The 17,798-nt window shown below is 42.0% G+C and overlaps 2 protein-coding genes across 3 annotated transcripts in view; one reads left to right on the forward strand and one right to left on the reverse strand.

Moving 5' to 3' along the window:
* NDC80 (NDC80 kinetochore complex component) overlaps positions 1 to 17,798 on the reverse strand; it is a 2,583,329-nt gene that overhangs the window by 2,214,440 nt on the left and 351,091 nt on the right. The gene's annotated exons all lie outside the window — the stretch shown is intronic.
* Positions 1 to 17,798, forward strand: part of KDF1 (keratinocyte differentiation factor 1) — a 198,036-nt gene that overhangs the window by 84,649 nt on the left and 95,589 nt on the right. For both annotated transcript variants that reach the window (XM_044071084.1, XM_044071083.1), the window contains exon 2: positions 15,357 to 16,483. In XM_044071084.1, the coding sequence (XP_043927019.1) occupies positions 15,376 to 16,483 (1,108 nt within the window). In that variant the 5' untranslated portion in view covers positions 15,357 to 15,375. The remainder of the gene's footprint in view (positions 1 to 15,356; positions 16,484 to 17,798) is intronic.

The raw sequence follows: 17,798 nt of genomic DNA on the forward strand, positions 1-17,798 counted from the left end.
AAGTACCCCGTTGGGGACTCTTTCTTGCCTCAGCCGATGTCAGAAAAAGTAAATAACTGTTTAACTTGTGGGAAACAAATACCTCGTAAGGATTTCCACTCTAACTGCCTTCCTTGCTTAGGCCCAGACCACGACGTAGCAGCTTGTCTAGCCTGTGCTTCCTTCAACCGACGGCCACTTGGACGTCGGTCGGAGTTTGCAGAGGAGTTTTTCGGCCCTGCTTTTGCTTACAACATGCCGTCGGAGACTCCGACTTCACAATTAGCTAAAAAGCGTAAGGAAAAGGACAGACACTCGCGGTCTGCGGTTTCGGCCGAAACTGCGGTTAAGCCAACCGCGAGTGTCTCTGTTTCGGCGGAAACAGAGTCCTCGGTTCTTCCTTCGGCCGAAAGCATGCCTCCTACATCAGAGGCCTCACCCAGCATGGCTGAATCTGCTACTGAATTTCCACCTGCTGTTGCAGGTTCTCAGGATTTATCAGATGCTATTCCCTTAGACATATCTACTCCTGCACGTGGAGCTGCTAGGCCCCCTGCATCCATGTCTATCAAGGCTTTTTCTAGGGCTAAAGCAGCTAAATCTTCTAAGGCCTTGCCTGCTAAAACCCCCTCACACAGGCCTAGCTCTAGTTCCCAAATGCTGAGCCTGGCAGAGGATCTCATTTCTTTGATCAGGTGATCCCAACCTCACCCTGACAGGGCCTCTCATCCCCCTCCAGAGAAGAGGCCTAGAGCAGAGCCCCCTGAGCCAGTTTCTACAGATTATTCCTCTGATTCAGAAAACTCAAATCCTCCAGAAGGTCCTTATTCTCCATATGAGGACTCTGACGCAGAAGACTCCATTCCTTCTGCCTCTCCTCCTGAGGAATTTTCTTTTGGGGAAACCTTGCATGCTATGAGAGAGCAATTTCAATTGCAGGGCCAGGATTTTTCAGATTCTAGGAAAAGGCTAAGGACCTTTTTACATTTGCCACAGCATAGGCCTTTAGCCATTCCTCCAGTACTAACAGTTGTGGATGATGCATTTAATGATGCTTGCACTGCCCCTGACTCTCTTCCCCCGGCCCCTGCTAAGCCCGACAGATACTACAGGGTCCCGGACACACATTATCACTTGTATAAGGCTCCTATTGCAGATCCTGAAACTATTTCACAGGGCCCCAAAGCTGTAGCAACTGCCTCTGCAAAAAAACCCCTCCCCTCTGAAAGAGAATCTAGAGCATTAGAGAGGTGGGGTAAAAAAGTTTATACTTCTGCTACTCTTTCGGCTAGGGCCTTAAACTGTCAATTCCACATGATTCAGTATCAGGAATTTTTGTTAGATCAGCTAAATAAAAAACTGTCCTCTCCTGAACCTATAGACCGTAGGTCCCTTCAGGATTTGGTACATAACACTCAGCAGGTCAGTAATCATTCCTTAAAATGCGGCTATGATGCACTGGAGGCTTCCTTTAGATCAGCTATGACTGGTACAGTGATCAGAAGGCATGCATGGTTAAAAGAGCAATCTTTACCAGACCATGTAAAGTCAAAGCTCCTAGATGCTCCCATGGAGAAACAGTTTGTTTGGCTCCCCTGCACAGCAAGTGTTAAAGAAGGTGGAAGAAAAAGCAAAATCTGTCCAAACAGTCAAGGATTTCTTACAGGTCCAGCCTCCGAGGTTCAGTAGGAATTGGCCTTCGAAGAATTGGTCCTTTCCAGACACCACCAGAGCACATAGAGGCAGAAATAGGTGCCCAAGAGGCAGAGGTCAATCCAGAGGTGCCTACAGGGGACGTCAGTGGCAGCCTAACAACCAGAGAAGTACTGCCACAGATCCAGCTACTACCACTTCCACAGGACAGGCACAGTGACTTGGCTCTGATACCGCTAGCAGGGAACAACTGGAAGCACCCTTAGGTGGAAAGCTAGCCTTATTTTCAGTAAACTGGCATTGCATTACAGGAGACGAATGGATTTTACAGACAATAGACAAAGGTTACAGGTTTCACTTCCATACTCTACCAAGGAAGAGAGGAATGCCAAACCTACCACCAAACCAAAAAACAAACACTCTAGGACATATCAACCACTTACTAAGGATGAGAGCTATAGAAAAGGTACCGTCTATGGAACAAGGACAAGGATTTTATTCCAGACTTTTCCTCGTACCAAGAAAGGAAAACCAATGGAGACCTATTCTCGACCTGTCCGCTCTGAACAAATATCTCATTGTTCCAAAATTCAAAATGCTGACCCTACAGCAACTTCTTCCCATGCTGGGCAAGGAGTCTTGGCTGGTGACTCTAGATCTCAAGGAGGCATACCTGCACGTCCCTATACGACCAGATTGCAGAAGATACCTCAGATTTCTTGCAGGATCAGAGCATTATCAATTCTCAGCATTGCCCTTTGGCTTATCTACTGTGCCCAGAGTATTCACGAAATGCCTGGCATCAGTAATTGCTCATTGCAGACTTCAGGGAATTCAAATTCATCCATACCTGGACGACTGCCTGATACAAGCGGACAACAAAAACAAATTAACAAAAGATTTGGGAAAGGTTATTCACCTATTGCAAGCCCTGGGATACACAGTCAACATAAAGTCAAGACTGGTACCATCCCAAAGGATAACATTCTTGGGTGCAGAACTGGACACATCAAATCAAATGGCATTTCTCACAGCAGAAAAGCAAAAGCAACTACCACTCTATTTTATGGCATTAACAACGCAGAACCAGCTTACAGCAAGGAAAGTCCTGCAAGCCTTTGGTTACATGGCATCCTGCATAATATTGATTCCACATGCCAGACTACATATGAGGAAGTTGCAATGGTACCTAAGGAATTTATGGTCTCAGCACAAGCACAGCCTAGAAACCCAAATTCCAATAATTCCATGCCTGAAGCAAAAATTCCTGTGGTGGGCTCAGGCCTGCCAGTTAAACAGAGGTCTGCCCTTCCACAGCCCTCACCCAAGCCAGACTATCACCACGGACGCCTCAGACCTCGGTTGGGGGGCACACATGGTGGACAAGTGTATACAAGGCCTATGGACACAAGACCAGCTGAACCTACACATAAATCAAAAAGAGATGCTGGCAGTGAAACAGGCAATTCAGACATTCAGACCATTTCTTCAAGGTCATTTGCTGATAAGGACGGACAACACCACAGTTATGTGGTATATCAACAAACAGGGAGGAACCCATTCATATCCTCTATGCCGGATGGCAATGGACCTGTGGAATGTGGCCCTGAACCTCAACATTCAGCTCCAGGCCATATTTGTGCCAGGAAAAGAAAATGTACTAGCAGACACCTTAAGCAGAACTACCACGGATGCCCACGAATGGATGCTGCATCCAGACATCTTCAAATCCATAACAAAGAAATGGGGGCTTCCAGAAATAGACCTGTTCGCATCCCCACACAACCACCAATTGAGAAAATTCTGCACAAGGACTTACCACCCACTTGCTTGGAAGGTGGACTCCCTATCCTTCAGTTGGGAAAACCTGACAGCATATGCATTCCCACCTCTTCCTATGATGCACAAAGTGCTACTGAAGATCAAAGATCACCCAAGGATCATCCTGATAGCTCCAGACTGGCCGAGGCAGCATTGGTACCCGCTACTGAGGAGTATGTCTCGGACACACGCATGGCCTCTACCTCTAGTTCCTTTACTGCTAACACAGAACAACTTCAAGATCCTGCATCCAAACTTGAAAACACTGCAGCTAGCGGCTTGGAACCTTACATAACACAAAATAATCCAGATTTATCTCAGAGGGTTAAAGACATTATCCTGGAGGCTCGCAGACCCTCCACAAGGAAAACTTATTCAGCAAAATGGAAAAGATACCTCATTTGGAGTACAGCAAAAGGAGAAAATGTATCAGTGGCAAACATAGCTAACATCCTGGAATATTTAGCAGAGCTTTTCCACAATGGCCCGTCTTACTCCTCCATTAAGATTCATGCATCAGCAATTTCAGCAGAATACAACATGGATCCTCCAGTCTTCTCTCATCCTTTGCTCAGGCAGTTTCTGAGAGGAATTAAAAATGTAAAGCCTCCAAGGAAGCCACCTTTGCCTACATGGGACCTGAACTTTGTACTAGAAAAATTAACACTTCCCCCTTTTGAACCAGCAGCAACAGCAGAATTACAGTTCTTATCTTGGAAAACTGCTTTCCTGCTTGCAATCACTTCAGCAAGAAGGGTTTCTGAATTACAGGCATTAATGGCAGTACAGCCCTTCCTTATCTTCCATCAGGATAGAGTGTCCTTGAGAACTAACCCTACTTTTATGCCAAAGGTGGTCTCCATGGTATCACTGAACCAAGCAATCCACCTACCAACATTCTTCCCCAACCCACAGAACAAGGGGGGAAGACTACTGCATACCTTGGATGTACACAGACAATTGCGCTACTACCTGGACAGAACCAAGAACAATAGAAAAACTGACCAGCTTCTGGTAGCATATGCAACAGGAATGGAAGGAAAAGCAATTTCAAAACAGACAATCTCAAAATGGATAGGAAATTGCATTAGATTTTCTTACTCTTTTCATGGAAAGACAACTCCAGAAAACATCAGACCTCACTCCACAAGGGTTACAGCCACTACTACAGCTTTCTTACGAGGAGTGGCTACCAAAGACATTTTAGAGGCTGCTACTTGGAGCTCCGTGCATACATTTGCCAAGCATTATAATCTACCTTTATACTCCAGATCCCGAGCAGGTTTTGCCACTGCTGTTTTGCAAGGGATCTTAACTACACCATAATCTTCTTAGTGCCTCCTCTCCCAGTTTGGCTATGGTATTCTACCCATATGTTAGGACTGCAGATGCATCCTTGAAGGACATAGTACAGTTTTGTACCTACCATAAATGTAGTCCGAGAGGTATGCATCTGCAGTCAGGATTACCCACCCTCCTTCCCCTCTGTGGTACTCCTAGGGTATTTGCCCATCTTGTAGCTAGCTGGGGGAATCTATTATGGTGTATTTGTTTGTATATATGTATATACATGTTTATTTTTTATTTGCTCTCTACTGTTTGGTATCATTTGCATTCATCCAAATTTAGCCTACTTAGAGGGCACCTGGCATCTGGGGCAAGAAACACTGAGGAAAATGGCGTCGGCTGATGCCTTTATACACAATTGACAGCAGCTATGACGTCTGGTGAAGTGCGACATCAGCCGAGGCCAGACCCAGACTTTGGAATCTGGCCAACCGAAGGGCTGCCTGAGGCAGGACAACCCATATGTTAGGACTGCAGATGCATACCTCTCGGACATCTACATTTATGGTAGGTACAAAACTGTACTTTTCTGTCTAAAGCATTTTGGGATCATCAGTAAATTGCTCAATTTCTACTTTTACTTTTATATTTGTAACTTCTACGTTTTTCTGCTTGTGCTGGTGTGTGTAGTTTATTTGCAATAGTGCATGATAATTCCTGATACGTTATAATGTTGTGCATTGCTTTTATCACGTCTCAGTATTTTTGTAAGTGACACTTTTAACTCTTTGTAGTTTTCTCTATTTGTTACTTTTGTGATGGCATTCGATTTCTCCCTTCCTTTACTACCCTGTGTGTTCTTGTGGTAGAATATTATCTGTTAATTCAGCTGCATAGTAATATATCCCGTTTACTTCTGTTGTATCGCATGGATTTCTGTGGACTGTCCATGGATTTCTGTGGACAGACCTAATTACTCTGTTCACCTATTTACTGTGTTCATTTCTTTTATCAAACTTCTGACTTTTTGGGTTTTATTAGCCTTCTTCAGTCTGTCTTTCATTGATCTTAATATATCTATCTCTATTAAATCAACGCTTCTCTTACCAATTTTCTTCTAAACTGAGCACATTTTGTTCACTTTCTGCGGGTATGCTGTAGAAAGTTCTGTAGCATCTTCCTGTTGCACATTCTCCAATTTCATCCTGTCTCATCTGTTGCTCTGTCATATAAGGCTCTCTGGCCTATCACTACTCAACCTTGACTGCTCCAGAGTTGCCACAGCTTTCTTTTCCTTCCCTTGCTGTCCAGCTTCAAGTGAAATGTTGTTATACAGGTTTTCTGTGGAAGGCTCCAAAATATCTTCATATGGCAAATGACCGGAAGCTTCCATTCCACTGGTTTCTGAGCTAGATTTTCTACACTGAATCCTTCACTTTGCTGGTACTTCATAACTTTAGTTTCTTTTTCTTTAACTTCTCCATTACTAATATCCTTTTCTACTTTTTCCTCGGTCATCATATTTTTTTCTATTAAGTGTTTTCCATGTCTGGATTCCTTGGCCTGTATTTCTCTCCAAATATCTTTGGTGCTGCTCTTTGTATTTAGTTTTACTTTCTTCTTTGCATAAATATTACACCATATTAAATTTTTCTTTTCTATGTCCATATTTTTCTCCTTACTTTGAGGACCTGTTCCATAATGCTGTGATCTAACCTGTTAGACTAACTACTCCAAATCCTTCACTTTGCAGGCATTCCAAAACTTCAGCTTCTGTTTTTAACTTCTACTTTACTAATCTTTTCTACATTCCCCCTTTGATATTTTCTTTATTGTGAAATTTTCCATATCTGGATGCTTTTGCCTATATTTCTCCAAATATTTTTGGGGCTGCCTCTTTTTGTATTGTTTTTTTTTTTTTATTGATTTGGCTTTCAACTTTGCATAAATATTGCACCATATCAAATCTTTCAAATATCCATATTTTATTTTTGTACTTTTCAAAAATCTCTAGGTTTTGTTTATATTTTCATATTTCTCAGATGCTTCTTTTTCCAGACAGATCATTTTATTGGTCTATATAATGTTTTTCACAAATCTCTTCTTTTTGACCTACTTCTGTCCATGATGTATGCTATATAAAATACAGGCTGTATATCGGTGTCGTCTTGGTGAGAGTTTGTGGAAAAACAGGGTTCACCTCCATGAAGGTACTCGCCACGACTTGATGAATTCAGTTTCAGCAGTACTACTCTCCTTTTGTTTACTGACTTCTCTCCATTCTGACCCTATCCTTACCAGGAGGATTCGGGGCATGAATACCCAGTCCTACACTGATCGCCTAAAGGATCACTCTCTCTCTTGAGGGCTTCCTCAGACCCAGCCTTAATGGATCTGTTACTCCTGCATAAAACAGCAAAAGAAACCCTAGATCTGGGGATCTGAACTTCACTTATGAAAACAGATGTGTCCCAAAGGATCCCCACTATGGACACTAGTCAAATGAAACCTTGACATATATGGACAGTCAGAAATGTACCCATAGTCTGGTGCAGAGTCCTTCATTGTCAGAGGCGATCAGTAAGAAAAGCATTGGCCGTACCACCCCCCCCCCCTTGTACAAATCCTTTAGTTGACTCTCTACTAACACCCTACCATGCAGATGCCCATGATACTTATGACCCAAATACTTCGGCATGTGCAGCTAGGCTTTTTAAGAGCCCTAGTAGTCATTAGCCTGGCCTAGTAACAGCTTATGAAGCTATATTGGTGAGGACCAAGTCAATGATGTTTGTCCCACTTTGTTGGGGTGCAGACTAACTGATCAAGAGAGTTTGTATTTATGATGTCCAGGTATCTCTGTGAAACATGTTGAAAGATGCATATCTCCCAGTTGACAGAAGGGTGTTTGAAGTCCCCTAGGAGAATGGTGCTTGGGGTAATACATTGGGATTCAGGACTAGTCGGGAGTTGAAGGTCAGGTTGAGCATAGAGACTGCCCTGTAATTAGCTGTGATAAGGGGTTTTGATGGTAATTTGGACATGGAGGAGTTAGAGTGTTATCCTGGCTAACAAGCCAGGAGATGAGATTTTGTTATATGATTATAAAGACACCACACTAGTTGAAGGCACTAAAGGTGATTAATAAATAGTAGGTGTTGAAACCCTACAGCAGCAGAATGCTCTCAACATTTTCATGACTGTGCTGTTCACAGCAGTGCTGTGTTGGTTTTTTTGCAGCTGGTGTTGAACTGTTTTAAGTTGGAAGTTTGAAGATTGACACTCAAAGGCAATTGTATGGGTGGACAAGGTTTTGGCCAATGTATGAAATCTGTGGAAAGATGAGTGCAGGCTATTCCTGGCAAAGAGATGAGGAGACTCTACCATTTCCTGTCGGACTTGAGTATGTTGGACCCCCCCCCCCCCCCGGATGAAGTCAGAAGATAAGCCAGTTGATGTCGGTCTTTTGCATTGTGGCATTATTGCCTATGATGATAAAATGCTGAAGGCTAGGTTCGTACTGGACTGTCACACATCCCAGGAGCTCCATGTCTGTCCATGTAGTCCAGGGTGGCATTTCTCAAGTTGTTTACTTCCATATGTATTATGACTGTCCTATGTGTACTTCTGGAGCAAGGACCTGAGTATATGCATGATGTGGTGACTTAAGGCACCCAACAGGAAACTGTGATCCTCTTCTTAGCCTGAGAGTGGTATAGCAGTGTGTCTGACTAAGGAATCCATTTTTTAAAGCAGAATTTAAACTGAGCAAATGACAATTACTTTCATCTAGACAGCCCCCACCAAGCAGCTATAGCCAGTTCTGTGCATAATTTCGACATTTGATTTTGATAAGAGGATGACCATGTAATGTATGTCACAAATGTGAAATAAAACCGTTGCCATTCTTTAATGTTTTCAAGGTCGTTTCTCTGTACATTACATGGTCATCCTCTCTTGCTACACACAACAGTTTTCATTCTTTAATGTTGTGAAGGTTGCTTCACACAAAATTTAATCTTGTAAAACCAGGATGTTGGATTGTGAGGAGAATTGCCTTATGGGCTTTTGAGTTGAGATTATCTTTAGATGCATATTTAATGTAGGGTACTACCTTAGTTGAGTGTCTATGAAGGGCTTAGGATGCTAAGGCCTTTGTAGATTACCTTTAAGATCCTCAATATATTTGTCTGTGTAATTGGTCTGTATTAATGTGTGTGGTAGTAGTAGTGTGGTGATGTGTAACTGGTGAGCTGTTGGTTTGTATTGCCTTGTGTGAGAATTTTGCCCCTGATAATGTTGTATAACTAGATTTCTCTCTCGCACCATTTTTTTAGGTGTTGGATGGTTGTTTATAAACTTTAGTTGCTGCATTGTCTCATTTTTTTTCTCCAGAGAGACTTGGCAGTTATAGATAACTTATCCATGCACAACTCCTGTCCAGTTAAGTAGACCATCTTTCTTTGCCTTACCACATAATTGGTCTTGTTAGGCGGCTGCGGTGGTGCCGCGGTTAGCATTGTTGCTTCAGTCTCTCTGGTTCAATCCTCTGCTGGGGTGCCTTCTGTGTGGAGTCTTCATGTCCTCCCTGTGGTCGCGTTGGTTTCCCCTGGATGTTCTGGTTTCCTCCCACATCCCAAAGACATGCTGTAGCTGGATTGGATACTCCAAATCAGCCCTAGGCGTAAGTGCATGCGTATGCCTTCCGTGGAAGGTTGGGTGTTGGGCTGGCAACTCGACACCGTAAAACTCCACTCCATACTTCATCCAAGCAGCTGCTAGTAGATCTGACATCAGAAGATTTGCATGGCTTTTTCAGTCCCTTTCCTGAGGATATTCAAACTAAACTCTGATTCCCCTCTTAATAGGATATCTTAAGTAAGCTGGCTGCCTCTGAACCAAATAAAGCCTTGTAAGAAGGAAAGCTCATGCAAGATTTCACACAAAATCTTCCTCACATCTGCTTCCAGGTGTCTGAGGAATTACCTGGCTAGGCCCACATCCTTTTCATGTAGAGACCCAAGCTCCTGGCAGGGAAATGCCAAGAAAGATTTCAGGATAAACCTGCCAAAAGCTCAACTTCCCTTTCTAGACAAATCAGTGTGACTATTTATTTTTTGCCCCCTTTGGTATATGTTCCGCCCTCTCCTTCAAAAAGACTAACCTCATCCCTTTCTGCTTGACAGCTCATAACTTCAGGTAAATGGGCTCCTCCCATTATCAAAGCTTATAAAATGACTTTGAATTAGATTCCACCTTTCAGAGGTATCTCACCTCCTTCCCACCAGGTAAACATCTGTCTTCTATCTTGCAGAATCTTCGCAAACCAGGTATATTGGAAACTGTCTCCTGACAAACGTGTAGGAAGAGTGTTTTATTCCGAACTTTTTGGGTGCCCAGAAAATAACGGAGGGCCAGTCTAGATTTGCCCAATCAACATTTTTCTGAAGGTACCCTCTTTCAGAGTACTGACACTGCAAACTCTTCCCCCTTACCAGAAGCTTGTGGAAGAATCGAATCTTTGAATTTGAAGAATGCTCAATTTCACATTCCATTCATCCTTGACAGGAAGTTTAAAAATTGTAGTTTGTGCATCCTGTTCTTGTTTCTGTGCTTTACCCTTGGGCTTTGCATCCTGTTCTTGTTTCTGTGCTTTACCCTTGGGCTTTTCTATGACCCTCACAATTTTCTCAATTCCTTGCCTGGTTATCACTTTTTTTTTTTTTTTTTTTTTTTGCACAGCTTGGGGAATTCAGATATTCCCATGCCTCCAATAGCCTCCTAATACAGGCAACTTGGGATGCTAAAGCATCTGCCTCATCTCTTTTCTAGAGTCCAGGGTTCATGGTAAATTTTAAAAAGTCTGTGCTGAACCCTACCTGAGACCTGGCCTTTCTAGGCTGCAGGCCAAAGTTTTGCCTCATGCTGGTGGTCTACCTCACAAGAAGGTCCAAGCCTCTCCATGTATTTTCACTCCCTTCTGTCCCTAGAGTCCTGTTCTGCAAGGAAACTATCACTGATTACTTTTGTAAGACTATGTATGATGATCCACTGGTAGCTAAAATCTCTCTGGTCTCAACAGTGTCATCCCCTGGACACTCAATCCCACTTTTCCCACTTCTGAAGAAAGTATTTCAGTGGTGGGTATATTTGGTAAAGTTCAACCCAGGCCTTCCTTTTTACCAGAGGTTCATTGCAGGGCCTGTACGCAGATGCTTCACCCCTAGCTTAGGGGTATGGACAGGTTCATTAAGTGTCCAGGGGCAACCCTAAATCAAAAAAGGCAAATGTCAGTATGAAGGACATGAGAGCATTGGTTCAGGCCCTGAAAATCATCCTCTCGTGGACTCCCATGTTCCTCTTAGGATTTTCAGACAACACAACAGTTGTGATATAAACCAAGGATGGTGGGACCATCTTGACAGCAATGTAGACTTCTAGCTTGGAAGCTGTCCATGAAAGCAAACCTGTCCCTCCAAGTAGTTTACGTTCCCTTCTAGAACAGTCTCCTGGCAGATTTTCTAAGCAGATTCAGGGAAGTCCTCACAAATGGAACTTTGAACAGGGTAGTCTTCCCGAGACTAGTAAACAAATTTCCTCAGGCTTTTTTTAACTGTCATCTAGCCAGGTCCATCACAGCTAGTTACCTTAGAGTGTACTTGCTCATATGAAACAACTTCATCCCAACCTCTTAATTCTTAACATGATAGTCTGGATGACAGAATTCTGATCCCTTTCAGACACCAGTTCTCTTGAGGACATGCTCCAGGCTCCTCAGGAGGCAAGGAATCCTACCATTAGAAAGTCTTTTATATCCAGATGGAAAAGATGTTTTTGTGTGGTGTTAACAAGAAGAATCCTACTATTGTCATTTGTGTGAGCTATTAAGAGCTGATCTAGCTTGCTTCTGTAAGGTGCATTTGTCTGATTTTTGGCATGCTTACCTCTAGCTCCACCACTGTTTTCTAGGTTTGAGGTAAGTAGTTTCTTAAGGATGTCCTTCATCTGAATGTACTGAAGAAAGCTATCCCTCCTTTGAGGGACTTAAGTAAGTTTTTTATTTTTTATTTGTTTAAGGCAAAGTTTATCCGGCTAACTTTTTGAACTAGCAGGTTCCACTTCTCTCAAATTCTGTACATGGAAGGTCATCATGCAAGTGACTCCTTCTGTTAGATTTTCCAAGCTTCAAGCCCTTATGGCTTCCCTCCCTTCATTATTTTTCATGAGGTCAATCTATTGTGCCTCAGGTAGTTGGTGAGTTGTCTCTTACCAGGCCAGAAGTCTTCTCACCTTCTTCCCCTAACCATCAGAACAAGGGGTGAGTGAATCCTTCATTCTCTGGAAGTGCACATGCGGCTCACATTTACTTGTACAAGACCAAAGGCATTCAAAGAGCTGACCAGTTTTGTTTCCTTCCAGGAGGCCAATATGGGAAAATTTGTCTAAGCAAGCTGTTGCTAACTGGATTTCGAAGTAAATTTTGTTTTTATGTCCACCATAGTAAAGCCTTTTATACTACAGCAGTTGCCTACTCTGGAGCTTTTTACGAAGTCATTTGGTCTTCTGTGCACACACTATAGGGTAGATGCTTTCTCATTTGTCACCCACCATCTCTTCAATGCCACTTTCCTACCTTCCTGACTGTTGCCGAGCTCTCATGCAGATCATCTGATGGATTACTTTTTCTCCTGCCTTCTTTCTCTCCCAAATCATTTCACCTGATTTTATTTTGTTTTCCTGTACAGGTGCCGGAGTCACTATGATGTGGTTCTGTGACTCTGTCTGCAGTTGAGCTGCTTCAGCTGTGATGTTCCCATTTCTTTGTCCCTCAGTGTACATCATGCCACTCATCTTGGGCACTTCATCTTAATCATCTCTAGCTTCCCTAGCTGCTCTCCCTTCACTGGCCAGGTTTCTGTACCATAGAGTAGTACTGATCACACTGTTTTGTATACCTTGCTTTTTCAGCTTCTGTAGTATTCTTGTCGCATAGTACCCAAGACGCACTGCCAGTTTGACCGCAGCCCCTCCTGTACTAGCTTTGACCTCCTCATTTAGACTTCCTTTTTCCTCAACCATCCCTCCAGACACTTAAAGCTGTTGGTCTGTTTCACTATATTCCCTTCTATTGTCACATAGTACCCAAGACGCACTGCCAGTTTGACCGCAGCCCCTCCTGTACTAGCTTTGACCTCCTCATTTAGACTTCCTTTTTCCTCAACCATCCCTCCAGACACTTAAAGCTGTTGGTCTGTTTCACTATATTCCCTTCTATCTCAGTTTTCAGCTGATTCTGGTTTCCCCCAAATGATGCCAAGTCAACCGTTGTCTGTGTGTACAACACAGATGGGAAAAGAGTGTTTTTGACATGTTGGTAAATGTATGCGCAACTCATAATTGACCAATTCCAGCTCCGAATATGAGAAGCAACCCAAGTAGATGCACTGCATTGGCCTTTTGCTTTGAATTCATGAAGTAACATCAAGTACGGTTTTGCAGTGGAAAGCCCAGATAGTGTACAGCATTTTATGAGTCCCATATACAACAGCCAGTACTATGAAACCAAGGTTGGTCTCAAAGAGCTTCTCTACTGAGGACGATTGGTGTTTTTCTCCAGCATCTGGTCATCAATCAATGCTCACACACCACCTCCTCTGTGACATTTGTCAGAGATCTGTCATTGTGAAACTACCCTGCAAAATTTTACTTGTATGTAGGTTGTCTGTATTTTTGCTGTCCTGATGCTGTGTTTACTGAATCCAAGTACCGTTGAGTTTGTAAGAGAAATTGTGGATTGCAGTGTTAAAATGTGTACAGAATGTCTGCATGGACCAGGTAGCAGCATCCAAAAATGAAGTAATGTATTTAAATATATTGTACATGTACAATGATCTTGGAATAATTCAGAAAAAAATCCATTTTACTCTAACATAGGAAATAAGAGTAAAACCAAAAAACATTTTCATAGGAAGTTACTAGGCTTTTGGCCCAGAGGCCTTTACAAGCCTAGCCAAGAATTTAGCCCATGTTCCAGCAAGTCAGCACCTTATGTCACTGTCCAGCAGGGATACATGGAGTCCCAGGGGGTGCATCTTAGGTTTCCCATCCAGTTATCCAGGTTGCGCTTAGGTTTTAAAAGTAAAATTTGAAAACCTTTAGAACCTCAGTGGGTATTGATAGTAACATTATGAAAATTTTATAGAAATCCCTCTAATTTGATGGACTGTTTCAGAATGGGCTAGGTATTCCATCAGCAAAAACTGGTGCAGGATGATACTGTGGTTAAAGGCTGCTCTGTTTCTACAGGAACTTGCTTAAACATGTTAATGACCATTCTTTTGTTAGCGACCAAGGTAGTTTGATTTGAAGTAGTAGTATGTCTCGATGCCCATTCAACGAGCGTCTTAAATGCCTAACTATCGAGAGGAGTGAGGTTCCAGGAATAGATTAGAGATCACTCGTCATCCTTGCATGTTAAATCTGTTATTAATCAAGATTATAATCTGAAACTTTTGGGATGCTTCACTGCAAATACTCATATTTTCATACAAATTAATCATCTCTTTCTTAAAAGACCACTGTTCTTTTAGTGGCATCTTAAGTTTGATCATGAGGGTGAACCCATTTTGATTTTTGCTGTTAGGCAATATTATTTAAATAAATTGGTTACCTTTTAAGTAGTAGTACTTTAGTCTTCCTCCTATTTTCCTGTAAGCAGGTGTACTATGCATATGGCACTTGCATCCCCACATTTTCACAGTACAGCTATGCAGTGCAAGGTAAGCAATAGAGAGCATTTTTGTTCTTACTTTTTGATCTCTGGTATTATTGACTCTGCAAAATTCCCTGAGGATTTGGTCAAAGCTTTTTTAAAAAAAATTGAGAGGCACGGCAAAAAATATAAGGAAAATGACACATGCTCTGTAGAAAATAGGATAGTTCAGATGTATGTTTGCACGTAGTATGAGTATACTGCCAGTATAAGCATTGCTCTCAGTTGTCCGTGTGTGTGTGTGTTTTTTTTTTTTACAGCTGCTTTCTATAATTCTTTTCGGCTTTCAATTGCATCATTGATGTTGAGGCTTAACCAGTCATTAGCTTGAAAGTAAATGTACAATTCTCAAATTGTCTGCTGGACCTCCTGCCTGTTGAACATATTTATTTTATTTTACTAGTAAAGCATATAGATGGGACACTGAAAAGTACTTCAGTGACTGGATGTGCTCTATTTATGATGGGCTTGCCTATTGGGCAGTCCATTATGCTTATTTTGGAAAACTAGTGAGTGTACTAAGAAGGCTTTACTGAAGTGCTAGCTGCTTTTAATTAAAATTCTTTGTTTTATTCATCTTTCAGTTTGCTTACTTAATGTTACAATTACATGAATGTTAACACAGAAAAAATGGCAGTAGGGGAGTATGGCCCTTATAATTAAAGGAATGTTACATAGTAGACTGCATTGTGTGTAGAGACCATCACTAGCTAGTATAGAATTTGCTTGCTTGATCTGATTTGGTTATGTAGACTTAGCATATAGCACTATAGTATATCATCGGACTGTATTGAGCAATAAATGTGGAGGAACTTGCTTCAACCTGTTTTTGTTTTTGATGTAGGTATGTGATGGTGTGAGCCATGCCAGGGAACACCAGGGATGCATATTGGAAACAACAGACGAAGGACCAAAGAACACAGCAGATTTTGGGTGTTGGAGTGTTGAGAACAAGCCCTTCTAAAGACAGTGACTTAAGTTTGGAGGTCCAAGGTGATCAAACTCCGAATTTGAGAGATGAGGTCAAGCAGGTACGAAGAGGAGTGTCAAAATGGCAAACTCCAAAACAAGAACCTGCATACCGCAGCGATCCCAATGGAATGGAATCTGAAAAGATTGATTTCATCCCAAAATCTGCTGAAGGTCTGCAGGATCAGTCAGGTTGTGGTCCTGTAGCACAATTCTGGAACCAGTTTAGAAACGTACTCTGCTGTGTCCTTACCTGTGGAAAATACAAACCAGAAGCTGATATCGGTGTCCCTTGTGTCTGCAGCTCTGAAACATCTACAGACCCGCCTGATTCTGATCACCCAATCCTTGTACGTCAAGATCGTAGTACTCTTGACACTGAAATCAACTCTGGCAAAATTAAAAAGCCTGTTAATGGTAACAGCTTTAATTATCCTGATGTTCGCTTACATGGCAAGCCAGTCTCTGTTAATACATCTCCAAGTCAGCAGTCTAACATAACTAACAGAGGGACCTTTCAAGATGCAATACTACGAGATAGCTTGGAAAAGCCACCCAAGTCCAACAGCCCTCCCAGCTCTGTGGATTTTTCATACCCAGATCAGGAGTCTGATAACAAACTGAGTGGATCTATGTCCAGTGCTGAAATAGATAACTTGATCATGAAGAAACTACTGGAACTCTTTAGCAACCACCAGATTGACGAGCTGGCTAAATGTACTTCAGACACTGTATTCTTGCAGAAAACCAGCATGATCTCTGAACTTATCAGTAGCATTACCCATGATTATAGTCTGGATGAAGAGGATGCAGAATGTCGTTTGGTGCAAGGGGTCATTAGGATTAGCACACGAAAACCCAAGTCCAAGAACCCCAAGTCTAAGTCTGATTCTGCATACACCTCTGTCAGTCCAGCCCAGAAAGGCAGCGATCAAGCCAGTAGCCCTAACTTACCAGACAGTGGTAATGAAACGATGAAAGATTCCTTTATCAGTAGCCAAGGTAGTAGTAATTGCATTGTCATCTTTTTTAAGTTGGCCTTGATGACCTATCGTTTGGTTTAAAAAAAAAAAAATCCTGTTTTTGCCATAATTTAAAAAAGAAATGTAATTTCTTTCATTTTTATGTCCATTAATAGAAATCCGGCTTTTGTGCACTGGCCATATGCACTAGTATTCTGTGATAAATAGTTTTAGAAAGTTCAAGCCACTAGTCCTGGTAGCATCAACATAATGAAAAATAAGCCATTTTATTTTTAACAGTTAATTTTTATTCCTTGGTTTGAGCTTTGATGGTTTAACAATTTGTAAAACTGATGAGCTTCTATTTGTGAGCAAACACACAAGTTCCGTAGATTGTAGTAATCTGTTATGTCTGTTGACAGTGAAGATGTCTTTTGCATGTGTCTTTGTAGGTTTATGTGCATCTGACCTATCCATCGGTCTTAAAGCTGCTTTGTGAGTAGCCTATTTAGTTGGCACTGGGTGTTAAAGTTGCCATATATTTTAATGTTTCATTGAAGTGTTGGGAGGGTGGCCTAATGGTTAAAGTGTTTGCTTTACAAACACAAGGTGCAGGGTTCAAGTATCACAAGGGATAATTGGCTAGGCTTAAAATGTCTCACAAGGGCAGTTAGCCTGGTACTAACCTATGAATCTAAGTAGTAGGAGATAGGGTCACTGATTTAATAATTCTTGAAATTCACTAATGATGTGTATTGAGCTAGTCTTTGTCTGCCCAACTCTTCTCTGAATGTATCCATTTGGATCATGCCACAACTATCTGGTTGCATTAAGAAGATACACAGATGGTTGGACTGAAACCCAAGTCACTTTTGCTTTGTTACTTTTAACATTTTTTAACTTGTGTACAGGTGTTTCTTGTTATTACTGTGTACTCAGGCCATGTGAGGAAAAGGGTCTAGTATGGCTCAACACACCTGTCCCAATTAATAGCATCTCATCAATGTGTATTGTTTTTGTTTCATCTGTTAACTGGGGAAGTGAGATTGTCCAAAGATGCTTTACATCCATAATTTAGGCCTAAAGACACATGCTTCAAATGCTTGTGTATTATTTTTTAGCATTTGTTTACTGGGATAGTGTGGCTGGGCTTTAGGCCTCTCGTGTGTGGGGGGGGATGCTTTTTTTTTTTTCTTTCAGCACTGGCCTAGGGAAAAGGGCTCCACACAAACGGCATTTATGTTTATGCAGAGGGTTACAATAGGAAGGCAAATGTGTGATGTATTGGTAACCTATCCTCATTAGCAGGGCTAAAACTAACTGCCGGAAAGCTTCTTTTCTAACTGTTCAGATAG

The sequence above is a fragment of the Protopterus annectens genome, chromosome 5.part0, assembly GCF_019279795.1.
Source record: "Protopterus annectens isolate FY-2018-M chromosome 5.part0, PAN1.0, whole genome shotgun sequence".
Classification (NCBI taxonomy): Eukaryota; Metazoa; Chordata; order Ceratodontiformes; family Protopteridae; genus Protopterus; species Protopterus annectens.